Source organism: Ictidomys tridecemlineatus, chromosome 8, assembly GCF_052094955.1.
Source record: "Ictidomys tridecemlineatus isolate mIctTri1 chromosome 8, mIctTri1.hap1, whole genome shotgun sequence".
Taxonomy (NCBI): Eukaryota; Metazoa; Chordata; class Mammalia; order Rodentia; family Sciuridae; genus Ictidomys; species Ictidomys tridecemlineatus.
In genome coordinates, this window is record NC_135484.1 from 80,827,890 (window position 1) to 80,854,733 (window position 26,844).

The 26,844-nt window shown below is 33.5% G+C and overlaps 1 protein-coding gene across 1 annotated transcript in view; it reads right to left on the bottom strand.

The window, feature by feature from the left end:
- The window catches only part of Mei4 (meiotic double-stranded break formation protein 4), a 174,035-nt gene that overhangs the window by 58,371 nt on the left and 88,820 nt on the right, over positions 1 to 26,844 (bottom strand). The window contains exon 4 of the mRNA XM_013358336.4: positions 6,743 to 6,874. Within this exon, the coding sequence (XP_013213790.2) occupies positions 6,743 to 6,874 (132 nt within the window). The remainder of the gene's footprint in view (positions 1 to 6,742; positions 6,875 to 26,844) is intronic.

Genomic DNA, 26,844 nt, shown 5'->3' on the forward strand with positions numbered 1-26,844 from the left:
AGGGTTTAATTTCATTTTGCTATACATGGATTTCCAGTTTTCTCAGCATCATTTGTTGAAGAGACTATCTTTTCTCCAATGTATGTTTATAGCACCTTTGTCTAGTATAACTATATTTATGTGTCAGTCCCATAGAACAGAGTGGAACAGTGGTCTCTTAAGACCTTGAAGGGCAGGAAAGAAGTTAGATAAGGAGCACCAAAACACAATTAGATAGGAGGAATCAGTTCTGTTTTTCTACAGAACATTGCAGAAATTGTTGTTTACAACCATCTAGGATACATTTCAAAATAACTAGAAGGGTGTGAAAGTCTCCAACATATAAAAACGATTAATGTTTGAGTAGGCAGAAGTACTTATTATTTTTATTTGGTCACTACATGTTTTGTATATGTATAGAATTATCATACCATACTCTATAAAGATGTATAAATTATCTCAATAAATATAACAAAATGAAGTAAAATAAAATATGGAAAATATAGAAAAATCACCAAAATCATGGCTTTTCCTTTTTCCAGAGATAATCACACTGGCATGCTCTGTAACTATTTGTTTACTGTCCCACTGACATAATGACTGAGATATTCAGTCAATAAAATCTTGATTTTATTCTGTTTTGAACTGCCAAACAACGTAGGCCCTGAGAAAATCAATGTCAGTAGTGTACAGAATCCTCTAAGAATGCTTTTTAAACTTATTTTCAATAGAAAACTAAGGTGATTACTCTTTAAGATGGTAAATACACTACAATCATGATGAGAAAATTCTTTCACTATGAAAAGAATGATAGAGAGGAATTAACATTTGAATTCCTCAGAGGACAGTCTTCAACTTGCTGGAACTTAGTCTTTATTGGAATGGCTGAAACCAGAAAGCAAAAGGATCTGTTTCCCCTCATTTACCACCAACTAGTGAAGACAGGTTATGTGCGTGCAGTAAGGAGCCTGAAGAAACAGAGTGGTCTGAAAGGAATCCTTCCTCAGCCTTTCACCCTTTTGTACATCCATACACACTACCAACAGACCCCAGAGCTCAGCCAGAAGCTGAAGTCAGAGAAAGCTCCAGCCCTGCAAGCCAAGAAAACCCAAGGGTTATACATCACCATCAATTCAGAAAACTCAGAAGAGGAGGAGGAATGGGGGGAGGATGATTCCAAAACTGTCAACGCCATCCCTAAACTTGCATCTACCAATGCCTCAGCAGTTGTGCCAAATATGCCATCAAGCATGAAAGTGAAGGCCAAGGCAAAGACCAAGAAAGGTGACAAGATGCTGAATTCTGTGTCACATCCTGCCTCAGTGCCCAAGAACTCAACATTATCCTCAGCAAAAAAACATCTTGGTCTCAGAAACAGAGAAAAGGGGCAATGTTTCAGGGCACAAAGCTGCTGCCAAGCTTGGGACCGTGTCAGCGGTCCTTGACAACAGCTTCAGTGAGGATACCTCCAGCTACAGTGATGAGACAGACGTGGAGAAGAATACCTCAGTAAAACCAGCTCAGGTCAAAGCCACACCAGCTGGGACCAAGGAGTCTCCAGTGAACATGGCAGCCCCAAGGCCTGGTAATTTGGAGGAAATGACACCCCAGGTCAGAGCAGGGGCCTTGACTCCAGCTGGGGAAGCCAAGAAGTCAAAAGAGCAGTTGAAAATCAGCAAGAAATCATCCCAGAGTGATAAGGAAGTCCCTACAGTAACACCCAACCAGTTTCTCTTCCCAAGTTATGTGAACCTAGAGCTTCTCCAAGCCAATTCCCAGGCTTCAAAGTTCACTCTAAAGACCTGCAGCCTCTTTGTTTCCTCTACTCTGGTGAACAAAGATGACCCAGATGGCAGACTGGAATCTCAGCATGAAGGAGCCACCATTTCCCTTAAAACAGATGCCACCAAGGAAAGCAGCAAGAAAGGCTTGAAACGAAAGTTGTTGGGAAACCAGTCAATCCCCAAGAGCAAGAAGAAGAATTAGCCAGAGATCAGGGAAGGCCCAGAGGGGGCTATTTTATCAGAAAAGCCCTCCAGACCTTCCAAAGGGACATTAAAGAGAGACAAAGCAAATGGCAATAAAAAGGAGAAGAAGGGGAAGGGATCTTCTGATTCCCAAGGGGCCAACAACAAGACAGAAGGGGAGCAGGGGATGGTGAAGGTTGAGTGTGGAGATCAAAATGACCCAAGAAGCAGAAGCAAGAAGAAATCTGATAAAGTCCCTAAACTCCATCTACCAATGCCTCAGCAGTTGTGCCAGATTTGCCATCAAGCATGAAAGAGAAGGCCAAGGCAAAGATCAAGAAAGGTGACAAGATGCTGAATTCTGTGCCACATCCTGCCTCAGTGCTCAGGAACTCAACATTATCTTCAGAAAAAAACATCTTAGTCTCAGAAACAGAGGAAAGGGGCATTGTTCTAGGGCACAAAGCTGCTGCCAAGCTTGGGACCGTGTCAGCGGTCCTTGACAACAGCTTCAGTGAGGATACCTCCAGCTACAGTGATGAGACAGACATGGAGAAGAATACCTCAGTAAAACCAGCTCAGATCAAAGCCACACCAGCTGGGACCAAGGAGTCTCCAGTGAACAGGGAAGCCCCAAGGCCTGGTAATTTGGAGGAAATGACATCCCAGGTCAAAGTAGAGGCCTTGACCCCAGCTGGGGAAGCCAAGAAGTCAAAAGAGGAGCTGCAGAAAAACTTGTCTACTTGAGTTTCCTTGAACATTACGACCCTGTGGTTAGAATCTGTGGAAATATATCATTTACTATTATAAAATGCCATGCTACTGCCATTTATATATAGTATATATAGTATATTTGTTGTTAGAAAAGACTTGCCTCATGTTGCAAATGTACCCTTTTTCCTGCTAGAGTTTAATATTTCCTGTTTCTTTGCTGTGGCATCTTAATTATTCTGTACTCTTTGCCATTTTCTTGAATACACTTAAAGACTTTATTTGTAGATCAATTTTAAGTTTGCAGAAAAGTCACCAAGTGTAAGTCAGAGATCTGCTATACCCTTTGCATGACTTCCCTTACTATTAGCATCTTTCATTGTTATGGTATATTTGTCAAAATTAATAAAGAAATATTGATATGTTAAAAACAAAAAGAAAAGAATGATAGATGCAGTTTTTAATTTAAATCAATTGTTAAGAACCCCCAAACAAAGTAATAAAAATATGTTTGTTAAGATATTAGGAAGTTTTATACTAAGCATATATATACAAATGATTTTTTAAAGACCCCCCCACAAGATTGAATTCAGCTGAAAACAGTTAAAGAGTTCCTAGGATAAGAAGAGACAAACTCTTTAAAAATCTGGCTCATGGTCATAGCAGAGTTTATATAAATGTATTAAATTTGACACAGGTATATTATCTGCTATAATTTCAGTACTATAAAGTAAGTAAGACAGTATACATACCAGTAGCAGAAGACAAATGAATATAGAATAGTGTCAGTGAAAGACAAAGAACTGAGATGGATAGTTAGTAACATTATCATTGCATAGTTTATCCTCCAGATTTTGGAGCTGGACCTCTTGGTTCAATAATCTTGATACTCTCCTTATTGTGACTCTAGTTAGGTTACTTAAAATCCCTGATCCTAACTGCCTCTTTAGCAAAAAAATAATTAACTAATAGTGTAGGTGGGAAAATTAAATGACATAAAATAAAATAAGTAGCTATTTTAACAAAGAATGTATGTAAAAGACTTGCGCTAAGTATGAAATACATTTGGAACAGGGTTTATTTATTTATTTTTTTTTTAATTTTTTTTTTTTTAGAAAGTGAGAGAGGGGGACAGAGAGAGAGAGAGAGAGAGAGAGAGAGAATTTTAACATTTATTTATTTTTTTCTTAGTTCTCGGCGGACACAACATCTTTGTTGGTATGTGGTGCTGCTGAGGATCGAACCCGGGCCGCACGCATGCTAGGCGAGCGCGCTACCGCTTGAGCCACATCCCAGCCCCTGGAATAGGGTTTGATACATAAATTTGCTCAATAAATATCCATGACAATAATTATCATTGAAGTTCTCATTGATCTTTATTAAATAGGACCTGTCCTCTGTCTGATATAAATATACATTACAGTATGTATATATGTGTAAATATACATACACAATTATTTTTTGAATTAGTAACTTCTTAGAAAAGTTTGCATCATTAAAACTAAAGCCATTCTTTAGTTATTTGTGATACCATAGTATTCATTAAGTAATAAACTTTTTTAAATGGCCTAAAGAATCAAGTATAAAAGCAATTAAGAAAAAATTAAATTTGTTTTAGTTTCAAAAATTTGTTAAGATTTAAAAATATTTTTTTAAAAACTGAATCACACTATGGAATGCAGAAAGCACTTATGTGCACATTTTGCTGAATTCTGACAACTGTATATACCCATGTAACCAAACTTCCAACCCCTCATTTTCTCCTATCCTCTCTCAAGTCAAGCACTGTTCTAATGTCTTTCACCATACATTAGTTTTGCCTGTTTGAGGATTTAATAGAAATGAAATCATATCACACTTGTTTTTTTGTGTCTGGCTTATTTTGTTCAGCATAGTGGTATTTTTTAGTTTAATCTATGATGATTATATCATTGGTTCAATACCTTTTATGGTTGAGTAGTATTCTACTGCATATATTTATGATACATTGATTCACTGATTCACCCATCAGTAAAAATATGGCTTTTTTTTAAGATTGATACTCTTAAAATTAAAGCTACTATGAACATTCATTAATGTATGATTCTTCATGTAAACCCACCTGCTGAATTATGTGGCCATGTGGAAAGCATATGATTAACTTCTGGAGAAACTGCCAGACTAGAACTGCTTCTGAATCCTTTTCTTCTTAAAATTGGCTACAGTGCTTTCTGCTGTCTACTGTTAAAAATGCTAATAGTTTCCTTGTTTTTAATCAATATTAACATCTTGAAGGGCTATTAAAATAATTGATTGGGACAGTTCATGTGAGGTATTTAACACATACAACCGAACAAAAACTAGTTGTTGTTGTTGTATTACTTTTGCTCTTATTATTTTTTAAAAATGACAACAGACAGAATGCCTGAGTTTAAAATCCAGCTTTAGTATATATTCTTTCTGCAATCTTGATCAAGTTGCTTAAGTAAGTTTTGGTTTCCTTACCTATAAACCAGATAGAAAGTATAAAAATTTTTCTCCTTCTGCTACTGTAAAAATTAAATGAAAATACGTAAATGAAACTTTTTTTGGTGGGAATGGTGGGATACACCAAAGCCAGCCTCAGAAATTTAGGGGAGACCCTGTCTCTCTCTCTCTCTCTCTCTCTCTCTCTCTCTATATATATATATATATATATATATATATATATATATATATATTATATATTTTTTTAAAGAGATGGAAATGTGGCTCAGTGGTTAAGTGCCCCTAAGTTCAATCCCCAGTATCCCTCCAAAAAAACAAAAACACACAAACTTTCTTTTCTGTACTTATTTCTATTCTCTAAACAATGCAATTCAATTAAGCTTATTTCCTACATTACTTCCTGTTGTTAAATGCCAAGGCCTTTTCTTGTTTCCTCAGAATCCTTGGCACAACTCTTAATACATAACAATTCGGTGCCTTTGCATTCTCTTATTCTCTGCTTATTTAATTTAAATCTACTTTTCAAGTCTCTCCTTTTACATCAAATCTTTTCAGGGATTTGCAGCCTCTCATGATCTTGGAAGTCCTACAAAGAACATCATGTATTTATTTATTTCAACACTGTGCTCTTTTTCAATTAGTCAGTGTGCCTTATCTATTTCTCTTTGAGATCTGTAACAGTGAATTTCCAAAAAATATCAGAGCTCTTATGAGAGATTAGTAATTAGTAATCATTTGAACAATTGCTGATTAGATGATATACCATGTCATACAATTAATTCAATTAGATTATATAATAGTTTCAGTTTCGGATGATGTTATTAAATGTAGAGTACTTGATTAAAAGCTATTTAAATGCACATGTTCATATATTCTTTTCTTGTTAAATTTCTTTGTCTTTACTAAAACATTTTTACCTGTTTTTTATTTCTTTTATTTGTATTTTTTAATTCTACTAGTAAGACTCTAAGGAAATTAAATGAGCCAACAAAGTGAACACACATAATAAACCAGTCTCACTATCAAAATATGGAAATGACTATGTTCTTTCTATACATTTGTCAAAAGTGACAAAATTTGGTACAGATAAAAGGGCTTAGTTAGATCACTGGTACTCAACCTAGGTTGCATTTTAGAATCAGTTGGAGGGTTTGAATAATTCCAATTCCTACTACCTTACCCCAGAGACCTCTATTTAGTTGGATTGGTATAAGGTCTGGCAACAAGGTTATAAAGGTTAATCAGATAATTCTTTTGGGCAACTGGGGATGCCACTGGTTAGAGGTTATTCTTTACTTAAGATCTTCTCTAGTTCACTTTCTTCTCACATTTTTGCTTTATGAACATGCAGCCTACCTGGAAAGATTCAAGGCATTTATCTGAATTTTCCTTTGCTGTCACCAATAGAACCTGTTGTACATGTATATACAAGTAGGGATGACAAGATGCCTTTATTTTGAAAACTACTTTATGGAAGTATCTTTCTGTATTTTCAGTAGATAGAAATACCATTCACATGCATTAGAGATAAGGTAGTAACTAAAATATCATCCTGGCAAGGGGATAAGAGAGAAAGGAAGTCTGTAGCTACATTAACTATAAATGAGAGTCATACATACCTCACTGATGGACCCCAGATCATCAGCAAAGCTGTTTACTTCTGACAGAAGTAGAGATATAATAGATTTTCTCAACAAGCTGCAACTTCCTAGGGTTACCAAACTCTGAGAGATATAATGCTGCACCTGAAACTAAAAATAAAAATGACTAAGTTTCTACTTTATATCAAGTCAAATAAAAGTGTATTTAATGGGCATTTTCTAACACTTTCTACTAAGCTAAATGCTATGGGTAGTGCAAAAAAAAAGTCAACATAATTCTAGGAAGTCTCAAGCAAAATTGTAAAATAGATAAATTATAACAATCTAAGCACTATGACTTTATATAGCAGTTAAATTTTGAAATGTATGACAGGGTACTAAAATGAAACTTTTAACTGAAATATCAAAAGATAATATAATAGTTTAGATGATAGACTGTATGCAGAATGAATAAAGATGATAAAACAAGACACTTAAATCTTATCTGATGGATGGCAGACAGTTACAAAATGGTAAGATAAGTTTGAAGATGTCTTTGGGAAGAGCTATGGGTACTCTTTAAGTTCCACTTCCATACTGGACAGGGACAGGAGAGAGAGACTTCCCAGCTTGCCACAGGTTAAAAAAAAAGCAGGGGGGAGCTCAATAGTGATGAGGAAAAAATGTGGGTTACTCAGAATTTTTATATACAGGCAAAAACCATATTTACCATTAAATATATTTAAAAGGAGAGTGGAAAAATAAACTACATCTCAATAGTTATTAAGAGTAATGCCATTTAATTATTAAACACAATAAGGTATGTAACATGACTGTAATTTAATTTAATCTATCCTTTAACAAAGTGATGAGTAAGGAGGCTTCAAGTAGTATCTCAAAACACTTTGTCAGTGCTTTACATGAGCTTAAAATCATATTGAGAATACACTGTTTTCAATGAAAATAAAAAATGCCACACACAACTTATAAATGTCACCTTTGTGTCTTTGAGACTTCTCAAACTGATATTTTAATAGTATACATTAATTTTAAAAAATAACCAAATAACAAAATGAATATAGAGTTCAATAGAAATATTGACTAAAAATATAGACAGGCATAACTGGCTCTTAATAGTATTCTAATACTATTAGATTAAATTAATGCTGAAAACACATTAAGTTATTACCATAGGAAATCATAGATATTTATTTATCATTATTTCTTAATAATGTCATTGACTAAGATTCACGCCCTTCATAACTCTCCAGCACTATTAGACATTAGATTTCAGATTTTCACAACATTTTCATGTTTGTAATGAAGCAAAGTTTTCTTTTAGCTAAACTCTAAAGAACTTCTTGTGATTATTTCACTGATGCTTTAATTGTGTACTTAAGTCCTTTCTCAATATTTCATTCTTTATGCAACAATTTAAGGTGAAGAAAAAGTTCAGAAAAATAAAAGATGCTTTAGAGAATAGTAATAAAATGATGATAGTAGTGATGGGGTTTATAGACCCCATGCTGGAGTACTATTATCTGATTCAAATCTCAGATTCACTGCTCAGGAACTTATACTAGTAACTTACTTATTAACTTCTCTGTTTCACTTCATGGTGCAAAATTGCAATTGTGCTAGTAAATGTTCAGTGGAATGGTTGTGCCTACTAAGTTAAGCAGTAAAAATTCTTCAAATAGTGTCAGGCACCTAGTAAGTGCTCAATAATGAAATGTAACTTAGGATTGTAATAAAAAAGCACTTAAGTTTATATAATAATATTTTAATTAATTGACATTTGTAAAGTTAAATACTATAAATAAAATTTACTTTTCTAGAGTTAATAAAATCCTGTTAGAGAACACTGATAAGGAGAAAAGAAAATTTCATCATAAAGAATTCTTCCACAGCTATGAATTATTATGTGTCCCCAACATGACTTAAGTACATATAGAGCAAATACTATGTAACCCTTAATGTGGTTTAAAATTCTGTGACTATTATTATAAAAATAGTCTCTATGCTTCCTTAAAGGAAAATTGCTTCTTGCCTTTCTTAAATGCAGTGGAACCTTTTAGAGAGACTGGTGTGGAGGACAGGACTCAGGACAATATCATACAAGGCTATTGTATTGGAAAAGCTAGAAGGATTTACTCAAAACCCACATCCATCTTTTCCTATCACCTCTTTCTGTATTTTAGAGGCTGAGTAACTATAATTAACTTCTCCCAGATTCCTCTTCAGTTAGGATTTTAGATATTAGCTGAGTTTTACCAACCAGAGCTCCGTATTTGAGCCCTAATTTATAAGTGAATTATGGAGGAAGAGAAGTAGCATAGGGTGTACATTTGGTTGGTGCAAGTTATGGAAGAGGTAACATAGTTCTGAGACATTTATTGCTAGTTCAGAGGCTACCTAATTATGCAGGTTCTTCATCAGAGCAGAAGCAGCAGCTACTTTGCTGGCACTATGGTTTAGGAAGTTATTTCTGAAACTTGACCTTCCAAAAGGTGCTTTGATCTTCAGCTGGAGGATTACAGAGTTCATTGCCACATTCAATTCTTGAAATATGCAAGGGTAGAAATTCCTACTACATGCCTAATTAGTTTGCTTATATGAACTGTGGAGAAGATAGAAGCATCTTGGAGAATGGCTATGAATTATCATAAACTAAATCAGTTGGTGTTTCTAATCTTGTATTGCTATTGTTCCAGATGTAGCTCTCTTCTGGGAAAGATCAACATTATCCCTGCTGTTTGTTAGGTAGGTTTTTATCTTGGAGTTTTTCATTATTCTAATTAAGAGACAAATGTACCAGTTCGTGTTCACCTAGTAGACAGCAATATATGTTTTCTGTCCTTTTTAAGATTATGTCAACCTGCTGGCTCTTTGCCATTATTTACATTCACAAAGATTCTAATCATACATATACTCCACAGGACCCCATGCTGGAGTACTATGTTGATGCTATTATGATGATATAGCAGGATCTGTGCATGCCAGAAAGTAAAAAAATAAATCCCAGAATATAGGGGCCTGAGATACTTGGAAAATTTCTGTGTAAGATGCACACTGTAATACTACTTCCAAAGTGAAAAACAAGTTGCTTTAGTTTGTATTTCTTATCATTAAGACAAAGATATATTTGAAAGGTCTTTGTGGATATTTAAGGCAACATACATCCATTGGTCTTACCACCTGAATGCATATATTGAGTAAATCATAAAGCTTTAAATTCTAAAAATGGGCAAGAGTATTATATGAAGAACTCCAGCTGTTCTAAGTTGGAGAACGAGAAACTTTGACACTTAGATCTCACAAACAGTCCAATGTGCTTGGAGCTGATCAATATATGGAGACTGTAGCCCACCCCTGATAAGAAAAGCACAAAGGAGGGATCCTCAGATTGTAATAATGCCAAACCTTTCTTGACAACTAAATATTATTATTTTATAAGAAAACAAAACAAATCTCTTTGCTTCTACTATTTGGCCCAACTTAGACTGAATGTCCACCTGATCACAGACTATCAAATGACTACACAACCAGAGCTACTAATTTGAACTGGGTGCTATCGAAAATCACATATGTATGACAATAATCCATCAAGTAGTCATTAAATTAACATAATCTGGATAAAGCAAGAACTAAAAGTAGAGTAAGTTTTGTTTAATTGTCAGATACTTACAATTCCAACTAGGAGACCACTCCCAATAAGGTTGGGTTACTGCAGGAAATTTATGTTTCAAACCAGAGGCCAATATATGCTTTTCTTCACACTTAAGATTATAACTACAGGGGTTCCTCTAAAAGCATATAATAGCACTAAGCCTTAGTATCATATTTTTAAAAATATTTTTTTCATTTGTAGGTGGACACAATACCTTTATTTTATTTATTTATGTGTGGTGAGGATTGAACCCAGGGCCTCAAACAAGCTAGGTGAATACTCTACTACTGAGCCACAACCATAGCCCTAGTATCATATTTTTAATAAATAATTTGAACAAAAACTTGCAACCCAAAATTCAGACTATGCAGTACTAAGAGAGGCAGTACTGTAGTTAGCAGAATCAAGATACAAATGAATTTTCTAAGCTATAACAATAGGGCCAAGTAAGCTAAAATCAATGAATATACATGCAAAGGCATGTCTATTTAATTTCCTGTAGTCTGGTACAGAAAAGAAATAAAGATATTTAAAATACTTGCTACATACTAAGCACCTATTCAGATTTTAGCTAATGACAACTAATGTCCAAAAGATTCCAAAACCTTCAAGAAAGGATCAGTGGCACCTTCATAAAGGTCCTCATATTTCCCAGAAGAATCACATGTGGGCTTGGACCTACGCAAACAAAGATTTCTGTTAGACTGTTAGACTTTGTCATTTTTGTAATGACTTGTTCAAACTAATGTATTTCTGAGAGTCTGGAAAGCTCTAGGGCCCTATCTAGAAGTTTTACAACAGCCATCTGTCAATATGCAGAGTGCATTGTGCTTATTTATGACCAACTTCTCCAAGACAACAGATTAATAAAATTTCATTTCCTTATCACTGTAAACTATGCAACATTTGAATGGAAGTCAAAAGTAAATAATAATAAAAGCACAGTGTTTTATGTGCTCAAAAGGATGGAAGGAGTTATAAAATCATAAACCTTCATCAAAACAGTTTATATTCTTGAGCCAGTGCCATTTATTTAAAGATGCATATGAAACTGCTAAAATCAGATACATCAAATCACACATCACATATGAATAATAAAAAAGACGTATGTGCTCGAAAGTTCACAAGTGAATTCAGCAATGTAAATTTTAAAAATCAGTTTGGGACCAAAGGCACATATCACCAAATAAACAAATAGTAGAGGTTGGTTATATGGAAAAATTATCTATGAATATGCATTAGGATGCTGAACCATTCCTTCTATTTCTATGATATCTAATGGTATAATTCTATTAATAAAAGAAATCAGGTTAAACAAACTAAGATGTCTACTGGAGCAACAGAAACCGTGCTGGTTTCTTTTGTTTAAGAATTTATGCAAAATAGTTGGAATACTTCATCCCCAACAACACCGATAATGACATCCCCCTACCATCATATATCTGAGTCATCACATTGCAAACTTTTCTGGATGCATACAAACTTTGAAAGCCTACACAAGGATCCACAAAAAATGTTCAACAATTTACTATACTCTTTGAAGAGAATTTTCACTAAGTAAACAACTTTCATTGAGGAAAACAACTACTAGACTACACCATAAGTTTCTATAAAGACCAGCACTACAAGCAAGCTGAAAAGTAAGGAAAATGAGACATACAGACATAAGGACAGATGTTATCAATGATAAATGTGACTGATGCACCAATGTCTGTTTTCTACTTTCTGAAGCATGAAGAATTATGCCTTGATTTCTTTATTGTTCTATTATTTGGTAATTAATGTACATTAATTATAAAAACCAAGAACAATAACAACAAAACAACTCTGCATAGAATAAGAAAATAAATTAACAAACCAAGCCTGGGAGATTGGAAGCTGGGAAAATAAAAAAGTATGAAAACCTTTTTCTAGCAATCCTGCATGTATACCTATAAAATGTTTAAAATTACCAAACAGTTGGTCATGTTTATTATTATTATTATTTTTGTGGTGCTGGAGATCAAACCCAAGGCCTTGTACATGAATTGATCATAATTTTTAACAAAAATCTGTGTTTTAACAGTGGAGCTCAATAATTGGCAAGAAATTAGTAAGTTGAAATATCCAAAGGACTAACCATGAGCACTAACCCAGACTTGTAGCAAACTATCATGAGTGAGGGTCCCTGCCACTCCAAAGAACTTAAAATGTCACTGAATGTAAATGTTCCAAATTCAGTTGAAAGTAAATATAAGAAACAATGTTCAAAGGTTTTCACTCATATAAAAATACATACACTGTGAAAGTAAATATTTTAGTTTAATTAAAGTCAATATGTTAATGTACAGTGAAAGTTTCTGTTGCAATTAATTATACAAATTACCATTTACATAAGGCAAGTGTGATTACTCATGAAAATACTATGCTCCTAAAGAATAGAACAAAATAAAAATTAAAGCTTAACTTCTATTTCTATGATATCTATCATAGAAAAGAGTTATATAGTTATTCATTTGTTCTTTACAGCAAATATTGACTGAATGTAGTCTATGTGCCTGTGACCCAGCTAGTCCCCATTACCACTTAGAATTCAATGAGGAGGAAAATAAGATTACTTTTGCTTCAGTAGTTACTTCTGCTTATGGTAAGTAAGATACTTTAAAAAGCTATCAAAATATAATCCAGTTTGAGCTTGATCTGAAAGAATACTTTTCAAAAAGTTAAAAATAGCACAAATTTAAGATGAACACACAAATGATATATTTATATCATTATGGAAGATAAAAAACATTATAGGACTGAATATGGCTTTGACAAAATACTGGACTTAGACTGCTAGTTTGGATATGAGAATGGTTAATGTCTTAAAAGGTCAATCCCTCTTGTATCCTCAGAACATATCTTTTTTTTCTTTCTTCTTCTTTTTTTTGGATATATCTTTTCTACTGCACAGAAATATTTTACATCTATGTCAGAGAAAGATTCATAGGTTAATATTGAACTTCACAGACTCAGTAGCCTAACAAAGTACATTCCCTTAAACATTTAAATAACCACCATGTTCTGAGAGAAAATCATTTTGATAAGGTATCTTAATGCAGATAAAAGAATACATCTTAATATATTGCTTAATTTATAAGAAAGAATATAAGATCCTCAAATGTTAAAAGAAAAAAAGAGAGAAAATAAAAAGAAATAGATGGAATAAGACAAAGAATTTTTTGAAAATAGAAAGCAGGGTTGCCTTGATGGAAAACAGTACGGTCAACCCAGAATGCTCTCCTAAGGTTTTGGTCCTGATAAAGTGAATAAGAGCTTGAGATTCCTTAAAATAAGTCTAAAGAGCCATTTTATAGGAAGGGGTCTGGTAAATATTTGTCCAGCAAAAGGAATCTTCAAGAATTAGTGATAACAATGTTGGTAGCAATACTATCAATAGCCACTCCTAAGAATCTGCACCTAGTCTCTAATTCAAGTTCATACTACTGAGTATTTGAGGGAAACCAAAACTGACAAATGAAGATAATTCTTTTGGCAACTGGAAGACAAAATACAAAACAACTCCTGAGTAAAATGACTTCAATTTCAATTTTTGGTATTCTCATAATTTCATACAAACATGGACTTATTATAAAAGATAACCAGATTTTAAAATAAGCCATCTCCTATTAAATGCTTGTAAAAATAAATATAGAGTATCAAAGACATTAGACATTAGACTTATCAAATATGAAAGAGAAAATAGCTATAAATAAAGCAAGGATTATTAAAAATAATACAAATAACGAAAAATGAGAAATAAAACATTAAAGTTTAAAATTTCATGAGACATAAATAGCAGATAATTTTTAAAAATAAAGACTATAAAATATAAAGTAGATATAAGGAATCATCCAGATTCAGAAAGAGAAAGGAGTTGTAGTATAAGAAGAGAGGCTAAGAGACAGAAAAAGGATAAGAAGGTCTATATTTAAATAGTTAAAAAAAAAAAGAAACAGAGATAACTAGAGAAGAAACAACAAGAAGGGATATATTCTACGAATAAGGAACAATAAAAGCACAGAACTAAAAAGCATTTTATTTATTAACAAAACACAAACTGACAATATAATTAAGAGCAACAACAAAAACCATCTTTTGTTTATTATCTCAATAATATAACAAAATATGTAATAACCTGTAATTGTTACTCAGCAGAACTATTCTTCAAAAACAAAAAGAAAAGGTATTTTTAATGTGTAAAATAGAAATCAATTTAACAGACAGAACATGTAGAGGGGCAAATAACCAGACCCAGAAGTCTCTTTTTATATGGTGTTACAAACAGGCCTATGTGACTTTTCTTAGCTCTACTTATTTCAAAGTGTTTTTATATATAATTTCATATTTCATTTTAGACTGCATCAAAGCAAATTATATCCTGATATTGGTGTTTTTTGGATATGTCAGTAAAACTAGAGTGTATATGTAGAAAAAAATAGTGAAATTAACGATCTCTGAAAGCTCATAATTAAAAGTAAACTCAAATATCAGTGCATGAAAAAAACGAACACACAGTTAAAGAAAACACAAAAGTTAGATATCATAAAAACTGAAAGTTCTTGAAGACGAAAACAGAACAAATGAATTACAACCAATCCTCCAAGTTTTTTTTTTAATCTTTATTTTTTGTTTTTATGTGGTGCTGAGAATCGAACTCAGTGCCTCAAGAATGCTAGGCGAGCAGGCTACCACTTGAGCCACATGCCCATCCCCAATCCTCAAAGTTTTAAGTAAAGAAATCTTCTCATTGGGGCTGGGGATGTGGCTCAAGTTCGATCCTCAGCACCACATACAAAGATGTTGTGTCGGCCGATAACTAAAAAAAATAAATAAATATTAAAAATTCTCTCTTTCTCCCTCTCTCTCTCACTCTCTCTTTAAAAAAGTAACAAATCTTCTCAAAAGCAACAAAAGATCAGACAGAAGATATGGAAGGGCTTCTTCATGTAACAAACAAAATTGATGCACGAAATCCAAGCCAAGATATATATAAGAAATAGTTAATCCCAAATAAAAAGGAAAGCTCTTATTACTTCTGAAGGCATTAAATGTTTGGTCTCCTTAAGAAAGGAACAATAGTGTCCACATTCCAGTTGTATAGTATCTCTGAACTCAAAAGATGATCAAAGACATCGTTTTGTCTTTTAAAATATTGCAGAATAAAGTCAAGAAGAAATAAATTCTATCAGATTTCTAATTTCAAGGGCTTTTGTGAACCAAATTCACTGAATAGAAAAAGTGGTTCTCTTATTGCCTATATTCTTTTTGTTCATTCACACCAAGGATAAAATGTATAGTAAGAACAGAATTGGGCAACAGAGTGAATGCTGGTAGCAGTAAAAATGAACAAATAATAAGACCCCAGAATCCTACAATGATAAATATAATAAGAATTACAGCTTGCCTAAATAATATATTGGATCTTGGCATTTATATGTACAAGGAAATATACATAGGTATACATTATACATATAAATATATATTTATATGTATAATGTATATAAGTACAACACTGAGTAAAGCAAAGCAGTTACTAAAGAATATTTATGGCATAATTCAATTTACAGAAAGTTTGAAAACAGATATTGCTAAACTATGTTCTTCAGAAATCCAAATAGAGGTGATGTTACTATTATTAAAAAGAAATTCATAGTATAAAAGTAAAAAATCTTTAATCTACAGAGTGAGAGAGAGGTGACATGGGGAGTAGTGTTGGCTGTTTTCATTTTTCCTGTGGGGGTGCTGATTACACAGATGTTCATTTTTAACCATTTGTTAAAATGTGGATGTGCATAAATTATATTTGCAATTATGAGGTCTAAAAATTATCACACTCTGGTCATAATAAGAGGACATAACAGAAATTGAACCTAGGAACTGACACTTCTTGATACTGACATCAGTATCAAGAAGGCAATCCAACAGGGAGCTTGGAAGAAGATTCAGGCCTTCAGCATGTTCAACAATAGGTTTTCCTACAAGGAGATCCTATTTAAATTAGCAAAATAAAAATTGTAATCTTCTCTAGGAATATAATAAAGTAGGAAGCCAGAAGGAAAATACATGTAAGAAAGCAAGAAAAGGTTGAATTTTAGGGGCATATTCTTTTGGATAGACCTAATAAATTTTGCCTGTGCTTGGAATACAGAATTTCAGCAGGCACCATGTTATTTCCCTTAGGGACTCCATTGCCTCTTCCTTTCCTACCCAAAGGAGAAAGGTAAAAATTGGGAATTTGTTTTGCTCAAATAAATAAAATTATTTTTTAAGAATAAAGTTATTTCTTAAGAATCCACATATTATTGATTGATTGATTGATTGATTGTAGTCCTGGGGATTGAACCCAGGGCCTCATGCATACCAACAAGCATTCTACCACTGAGCCATATCCCAGTCTCCCAACTGTCCTTTAATCAAACTCCCTGTACAGCATCCCTTGAGAAAATAAAAGAAAAAATGAGAGTGATTATAGGAAGAGAAAGTGAGATTTGCTCATCTTAAAATGTCAGTAACTTCTTTTATGTGTCAAGTATGCAGCAGTCAGAGTCAGGGACCTGCACAATGTGCAAAGATAACCAGCAGAAGAGTGGCCTGGGGATGCTGTGTCAGGAAGGTGGCACGGAAATGCCAAGAGATGATTTTCTCTGACTCCCAGGGCTCTATTTGATTTTATTTCACCACATCTGGGTCGTTACTTTCCTTTGGTCTATGGGTTGACTTCTACTGAGCCAAGACAGATTTACTGTCCGCCAGAGGCCAAAACTAATTTCTGAGTGTGCCCTGACTATATACAGCACTGGCACACAGGCCTTTAGGGTATCTCCCTAATACCTTTTATGTCACTTCTGTTGAACACTTGAAGTATGGGGCTAATATTTTATGACCAAGACGTTTTTATTAACACAAAAGGGTTACTGCTTCTTTCCTTGTTGACATTATAGACTAAGCAGTTCTCCTTTTCTGTAATTGTAAAAGGTTGCTTTGTTTTGCCCTTGATTTCTACATTTTCTAGAGTAGTAAGATCACTTATGCTTTTTCTTTTGTTAGCAACACTGCAGTTTTCAACTAAGTAACTTCATCTGTTTCTTCCTCATACATAGCAAAATGTGTGCCGTTTTACCTTTTCTATAGACACATAACTATAAATACAAAATAATTTCTAAATAATATAAGCAGCTGAATTAAGCTAAAATACAATCTTTCCAAGATGTCTTAATACATTGTCAATGCAATTTGAGGCTTTTTATGCTTTCTCTTGTGAATAGATATTTTGAGTCATTATTAGTAGAAGATATTTAAGCTGTTATTGATAAATTCTGAGCTTCGATTTATCATTTCAGTGTTCTTGGGCCCATATCCAAACCAAAATTCAATTTCATTCTGTTATCAAAGACACTAAGTCAAACTTTTAGAATGAGAGCTGAAACAGGTATATATTCACTAAATGATGCTTTGGGCTGTACACACTGTCATTATTAACACTACTGTTTGGAACAACCCATTGTTTAATGCTTAATTTCAATCTGTCTTGACGAAATTCTTCCCATCATTTGAATGTTTTTTGTTTTATAGACTAAATTTTCTTGCTCATTCAGGATATATTTCATAACATTGTCCTTTTCATATAAACTGGCAGACTCCACTTGTTATTACACAGGGGAGAATATAAATATTACCTCTTTTATACTCAGACACCATTGTAATTCTGTACATTATTATATCAATACAAATTTATGAAGATCATGTCTCTGAAAATATTTTTTGAGAAAGGAAACATGCTTTTGTGCCTTCAGTTGCATTAGCAAAGACAGAAACACATGTCTTATAATCCCTAACTTCCAAAAGTTCTGTTATTATATGTTTCTATTATTGCATTATAGTTATACATAATAGTACACGTAATATAATTTGATCCATTTCAGTCCCCAGAACTTCCACTTACCATCTTATCCTCCCTTACCCATTCCCATTCTACTATTCTACTGGTCTTCCTTCTATTTATTTATTTTTAATTGGTGCTTTGAAATGTTTTAGTTCATTAGCATATAAGCTTTGAAGAAGACAGCTGAAGAACTGTGTTGTAGAGGCTGCCTGCCTGCCCACCACAGCCCCTTCCTTTTCCTACAGGCACAGTGCTACACCATATTTGACAGCTTCCTGGCAGACAGGGATGGCCTGTGACCATTGTTCAAGTTCAGGATAATGGACATTCTTGCATTTACAACTGTTCTTTGCAACAGGTCTTCTTTAAATCCAGAGTGCCAAATGGAGAATGGGTGTCCCTGACAGGTACTGACAGACCTACAGGAAGGTGACTTCTGAGCATGACAGATGTGTGACCATCCATTTACTGTGGACGGCATGGCTGGAAGTGAAATGGTGGATGTCACTAGGCTCCAGAATTGCATGCAACTCCTTATGGTGTCCACTCACCCCGATCCAGCTCTTAGTGGGCTGTATGGGGTCAGGAGTAGTCTTACTCTGGGTTTTTCACTCTTCACCCTCAGCAAAGAAACTGAAGAAAAGGACATTAAATGCAGTAAAGTCAGTGTGAGTGCTCAAGTATTTCTAGGATCAATGATAGTGGAAAGTTATCTCCATGTTTCTAATATTTTTAATAGGTTTTTAAAAATTTATCTCATTACAAAAATGCAGTGTCTTTGGGGAAGAGACCCAGCCCCGTAGTCTGCTACATTCCAGGTGTTCTTTATCACTTTGATAGGACTTTTCAATCTGCAGAAATGCTTTGTCTTGGCATGCTTCAAGACTGTATGATTTGGGTTGCTTTGTATTTTGTTAATGTTTACATGTATCTTGCATTTCCCTGAAAACTAAATAAAGTTTTTGTCCTTTTAAACTATAAATAAATAAATAAAACCTTATCAATGTTTTAATGAATACTACTTTTTCTCATAGTGAGTAGCTAAGCAAAGACCCTGAAACAGATACTAAACCATCAAATACTTTTAAAGTCATATACACGTGCCAGAACAATATACAAGATTTGTAATCAAACACTACTACTCAAAAGTATATTTCAGCAATGACTAACTATCCAAAGTTTTTTTTTTTGTTGTTGTTGTTTGTTTTATACCAGGGATTGAACTCAGGGGAACTCAACTACTGAGCAACATCTCCAGCCCTATTTTGTATTTTATTTAGACACAGGATCTCACTGAGTTGCTTAGCGCTTCACCATTGCTGAGGCTGGCTTTGAACTCTCAATCCTCCTGCCTTAGCCTCCTGAGCTGCTGGGATTATAGGCATGTGCACCTGGCTTACAAAGTTTTGTTTTGTTTTGTTGTATAAACCTGTACTTTTTAAAAACAACATAAAGAGATATGTTGACCTACTACATTGTCATTAAATAAGTTAACAGTTAAACTAAGGTGAGAGAAGAAGGGAAAAAATAAGAAAACACTGAAGCAGTAACTGTTGTTGAATTCATTTCATTCTTTACTTGGATTTGTAGTTGGGAAGACTCTTAGTATAAATCTTTTCTATTTCTCCAGTAACTAATCCATTTGACAAACTTCCCTTAACAACCATTCCATGAAACAATGGTGTTTTAAAATTTATGGACCCAAGTTCACTGACATTCCTCCTAATGAATGGGAAAATCTATATTATTTCTTCTTGAAGCTGGGTAGATTGTGACTAGTCAATCAATGGAGCATGGTGGGAATGATGCTGAGTAAATCTCAAGGATAAGTCATATGAAGCTTGAAGCTTCTGCTTTGCTTGCTAGAATACATACTCTTGAAAATTTTAGCTACCTAATAAGCATTTTGACTAATGAGGAGGCCACCATGCTAGGAGGAAGCCAAATTAGACCATGTGTGATAAATTCTGCTGAAAATCTCTAATTTTCATATTGTTTGAAATATATTAATTGAAGATATCTCAATCTAATACTTATTATAAAATACCAGCTGGTTTCAAACATAACTGCTCTACTAATTAATGATAACTAAATAGGGTTTCATCTCACCATGAAAAGAAATTTAAAAAAGAAAAGTATGTTTGAAATAACCAGTGACATATTGCCCTTGACTCCACATGCAGGGTTTATATAAGGACCAATATGATGACATTATATTATATAACAGTCAACTAATCCATGTGACTAATATTAAAATAGATTTACAAAGCTTATTGAAAATTAAAGCTAAAATTTCAAATGGTTCAAAATAGAACTAAATCCTAGTCTTTTTTCTAATTTGTATTGATTAACTTGACCAACTTTTAGAAGAGCTGGATACAATCCATCTTCTGCAAGTTAAATCAATATAAGAGTATCCTTTTTACTGATGACATTTTGACAACTAAGTAGCTGAAAAAACTTAAAATGAAATTGTGGCGTTTGATTACCTTCAAATGGATGCCACTGGAGAACATCATGCTAAAATATACTAAACTGAACTCAGAAAGTCAAGGGTTGAATGTTTTCTCTCATAATCATAATGTAAAGCAAACTAAGGGAGTAGGGGAAAAGCAGGCCCCATGAAAATGGAAGGAAGATCAGGGGAGTGGAGTAAGGGGTTCAGCGACAGAAATGGGGAGAAGAAGTAGAATGATGTTGATCAAATTATACCAAGTGCATGTGTGAACATACCATAGTGAATGTATACCTATAAAGTTTGTATGTATAAAGTATGTAAAGCTTTACATATACCTATAAAGTAACAATTTATATATATAGATGAGGGAAAGGCCAGTGGAACAGAGGAGAGGGATAAGGAAGAAAGGAGAAGGGAAGAGAGGGCAGAGATACTGGGGACTGAAATGAAGCAAATTATATTCCATACATGTGTGATTATGTTAAAATAAAATTCACTATTATGAATACTAAAATACTCTAATTAAAACATAAAATTAAAACTATTGGTTAGTTGTGCTATGAAAATCAAATTAGGATTAACTACACTAAAACTGAAATTGTGAATTGACCAGACACTATCTAGAATACCAATAGATCATCATCAATTACTTTAGGAAGAAGACAGCTAATTCTATAAGCCAGAGGTACATTTTATGGTGTTTTTCTCCCTCCAGGTTCATAATGGTAGATGTTTCTTCAAAATGTTCAGCAGGGACTAATTACATATCAGCTTTTTATGGATGCATGGGTGCCTGTTCTGAAATTTTTCTAAGAAATACAATTATATTCTTTTGAGGAAAAAAATCTAGCTATGCTCCATAAGCACTGATGTTACCATCATCTATGCTGAAAAAGGTATGATTTGGCAGGGGGTAGCACTCTGAAGATTTGAGTCATTTCTTAATTCTTCACAGGTGAGTGTAAATTTTCTGCTTAGCTGCCAGGTGGCCAAAGTGTGTGAAGTTTAGCTAAAACTACATAATATCAATACCTCAGATATTTACGAGAGAGGTCAATATTACCTAAAGCCTCAGATCCAATAGTTACTAGTTCTTCTGACAGTCCAGTGCATACCTTCTTTACAGTTCCTCTCAGACTTCACTGTGCCAGTTTTCTGCAATGTCATTCCTTCCTCACTGATCAGTGTGTCTGAGTCCCTAAGTCCTTATATTTAGCAAGGTCAGATACATAGTACGTGGCAAATAAGGGAGCGAATGAAAATCACCTAATACCTTATCAAAAACTAGGCTGAGACAATCAATATTTAACAAAAAACAGTCAACAAATCATTCCACTGACACCTCTAATTTCAGCTAATATCACCTTAGGTCACTTCTAAGCAATATATCTGACCTATACTAGTCAGCTTGCCTTTAGAAATGTTTCCACTGAGTTATGATTTAATGCTATGCCCTTGAATGACCAGGAATCAATAAAACAGATTAACAGTTGAAGAATTAATGTTCTTACTAATGTTCACAAACCATGGCTGCAGACATTATCCTTTTGTAAGATATTAATCTAGAATCCTGGACATAATTTGCCTATATTTGTTACTTGTAACTTTTGGCTCCTCACATCAGCAATGGAACCTTCAGAATAAGGATAAACTGCCTATATGACTGTCTTGGTTGTTGGTAGAGGTGTAACTGCAGACAGTGCACCCCACTCTGCAGTCTGTGTTGCTGGGATGATGGGACATGGTGCAGGTTTGTTAAGGAGTTAAAAATGTAACAGCAAGGGTCAGTTAGGTCTAAGTAATAGTCAAAGGGGACTTAAAAGGAAGAAATGAACTCATGCTATTTGATACAGTGGGCCTAGGACATAATCCTTATAATATATTAAGATGTAGGCAGGATTCCATTTTGAGAAAGTAAAAATAAACACAGCTTCCAAACAGACCATGATGTTCCTAAGAAAGGCCAAATAATTTTCTAACAGGATAAAGCCAGATCATAACATAGCTATAAATATGACTAACAATTCCTCCTTTTGCATGATTGCAGCTTTCTTACCAATTAATACTGGGCCCTGTTTTGTTCCTCCCATTTTACAAAGAAAGATTACTGAGATATTAATTTGGAAACTCACCTCTGCTTCTTCACAGCAACCAAATTTAAAGCAAATACTAGCTACCTAATCTTTGAGTTATGCAGTACAACCTCAAACCCCATATGAAAAGCTCCTCCTAACTCCCCTTCCTGAGATCCTCCTAAGATTCCTCTGGGTTCATACACTAAGTATACTAACTTTAATTGAAGGTATATACTGTTGGCTTTTAGCTAGTGGGTTTCTACAAATCAAATTGAAAGTCTTGAAAAAATCTTCCCATATTTAAAAATATCTAAGAAAAGAGACTTTCTAGTCCTACTTTTTAATCCACTCTAAAATATTATTAGAAAATTATCACCTTGATGCACATAAAAAAATTGAAGTGCATACAAATGGCATTTTAAAATTAAGCAGTCAGGCATGGTGGCACATGCATTTAATCCCAGAAACTCAGCAGGGTGAGGCAGGAGGATTGCAAGTTCAAGACTAACCTCAGTAACTCAGCCACATGCTCAGCAACACAGAGAAACACTGTCTCAAAATTAATAACAGAAAGGACTGAGATGTAGCTCAGTAGTAAAGCATCCCTGGGTTGATTACCCAGTAGCAAAACAAACAAACAAAAACCAGACATCAGCAAATAGATAAAGGTCTGTAAATGGTTTATGCCAGAATAATAAATGAAAAAGCCTAATAAACTAATGGTGGTAGTTAAAAGGAAATGGCAGGAAGATATTGATAATATGATCTTAATGTAGAAAATCACAGACTCCACAAAAAACTGTTAAAACTGATAAAAAATCCAATAAAGTACTAGGATACAAAAGCACCTAATAATATTCAATTTTATAATTATCTTTATGCTAACAAACTATTTGGAAACAAATTAATAAAACAATGCTACTCATACTAGCATAAAAATAAAATACAGAGAATTAAATTTAACAAAGTAAGTGAAAGATCCATATACTGAAAACTATAAAAGACTGATAAAGATACTGAAAATGATACAAATGAATAAGAAATATCCCATATGCATTTATTGAAATAATTAATATTGTTAAAATATTCACTTATTATTAATCCAAATAGTTGAACTGGAAATATTTGAATATCCCATACTATCCAAAGCAATTTGCAGATTCAATATAATCTCTATTAAAATTCCAATGTCTTTCTTCAGTAAAATAGAACAGTCAATCCTAAAATTCATATGAAACCAAATAAGACCCCAAATAACCAAAGGAATTTTAACCAAAAGGAACAGAGCCAGAGGCATAAAGCATCTGGTTTTAGAATAAAGTACAAAGTTATAGTAATCAAAACAACATGGTTCTGGTATAAAATATGAATACACTGGCCAAAAGAATAGAACAGCTAAGAAACAAACTTATACATTTATGATCAATTAATTTTCCACAAAGGTCTTAAAATATACAATGGAGTAAGGACAGTATCTTAATTGGTTCTGTGAAAACTATATATCCACATATAGATGAATGAAAAGGGACCCTAATCTCATCCCTTATTTTAGAAAAACTCTAAACAGATTAAAGACTTAAATATAAGACTTGATACTATAAAATTACTAAAAGGAAACTTTCTCAAGAGAAAATTCCATGATATTGGATTGGGCAGATTTCTTGGATACAACATCAAGTCAGAGGTAAGAAAAGCAAAAATAGACAAATGTGATGTTAACAAACTAAAAAGTCTCTGCAAAGCAAAAGAAACAACAAAATGAAGATACAATCCACAGATTGAAATAAAATACCTGTAAATAACATGTTAGGATAAAATATCTGTAAATCACACATTTAATAAAGATCTAATAATCAAAATATACAAAGAACTTGATTCTTCAAGAGAATCAAGCATATTTTAAGAAAGCATATTTTCAAGCAGATTCTAAGAAAACAAATCTCTATTAAAATGGAGCAAAAGACATTTCTGAAAAGAAGTCAAACGACCAACAGCTCATATGAAAAAAATGTTCAACATTTCTGATCATGATAGAAACACAAATTAAAACGATGATTAGATATTATCCCACACTTGTTGGATTAGCTCTCATTATCTTTTACTGTAGTTTTGGTCAGATCAATATGATGAATATGATCTGCAATACTCAAAATCTACCATTATATCTAGTCTCAAAGAAGAACAATGTTACCCTGATCACCAAAGCTTCTGAGTATTATCAGGACATGGTGGTAGAAAGAATCAGGATTCAAGGACACATATGGTTCTAGAGTAGTTGGCCTCATAAGAACATAGTGATTAAGGAAAATCAAGATACAGGAAAGGAAAGAGAGAATAAGTAAATTGGTTGTTTGTATTGGAACTGAGTTTATATACAGGCTACTCTAAGCTTTTATACTGCAAAACTTCTGAGATACTGTAGAGCTGTTGCCTCTCCCACAGACACTGCTGAAGCAAATGTAAGAGAACTCGTTCATAGTTGTAGACTCCAAGAACTGAAACCAACAATTAAACAATTCTGCAAAACTGGGACCAGATATAATTTACTGACCCTAGGTTAAAAAATACTGGCACAAAGATTTCTTTTCTATTCCTATATTTAAAAAACTACTAAGGCCAGGCATTAAAAAAATACATAGCTACTTGATTTAGGATATATTTACACTTGGAAGATAAGATTTTGATCAGATAAAAATAAAAACTTGCTCATCAAGACATGCTTCAGGATCCTTCCCTGGTTAGGCTCATCAATTTAAAGCTATTGTGTCACAAATTCTTCACATTCCCAATCATGTTTCCGCTTCACAAGACACACCTTAAAATTATCCAGCTCAGACTTTAAAATTCTGTAAATACTTCTTCCTAATTTTCTAATTTACAGATAGATGATCCTATAGCTTTATAACTCTATCAAGGGCATATTCTATAATCTTAGCTTTTTTATTAGTTGTTCAAAACATTATATAGCTCTTGACATAACATATTTCATACATTTGATTCAAGTGGGTTACGAACTCCCATTTTTCCCCCATATACAGACTGCAGAACTTGAACAAAAGTTTTGTTTTGCCCTGGTGGTCTTTTGGAGAGTTTGGAATCCATAGCCCACATTACTTCACCTGCTTTAAACATGAATAGGGGTCACTACATGAAAATACCAATGAACTAGGAAACACAAAGTTTCACTTAATGGGGAAATTACCAGAGATCTGATTAGTCTGAGCACTCTGATGTTTACCTTGCTTTCCAACCCTCCACCTTCAGTGAGTCAAACTTTGTATACCTAGATCATGAGTAGGACCATTTCCTCCTCCACCTACAGATGATATAAAGGTCAGAGAGCTAGACACAATCCCCTAAGAATAATCAATGCATATAATTTAGTCTAGTCTTTTATTTTCTCTTTCAAAATGTCTATCTTCTTAAACTTTTTTCTCACTCCAAATGAGTACAGAAATAATATCTAAACAATATCAGTTAAATAATCAAAGTAAATATTTAAAGTTTAAAAATTTAAGAATAGAACTCTGTGTGTGTGTGTGTGTGTAGCCTTCAAGGAATATTTATTCATAATGAGTTTACAACAGTTGTTAGTATATATTCTAATATTAACTTTGCAAAAATCATTCACCAATATTAATCCCAAACTGAACAGTAACTGCTCAGGATAAAAACATCAAACTGAAGAAAATCTATAAACCATGTATATTTCATCTGTAGCTTGAGAGAAAATGGTTGTTCATTATCATTCTGTAAGTACTGACTTTTGAAGAGGTATAGATATATTTTCACAAAGATGTCTTAGGATCACTATAATTCATGATTTCATATAAGAATTTATCAGTTACCTGAACAAAGGTCTTAGAAATAAAGTGTATACATCAAATATACTGTTGCAAATGACTAAAATTAACAAAAAACAGTTAATTGTAGGATGCTGTTAACTTCTGGCATACATACACTACTTTGAGAAAAGTACATAATCCTTCTGCCAAATATAACTTCCTATTATCTATCAAAATGTTAAAACAT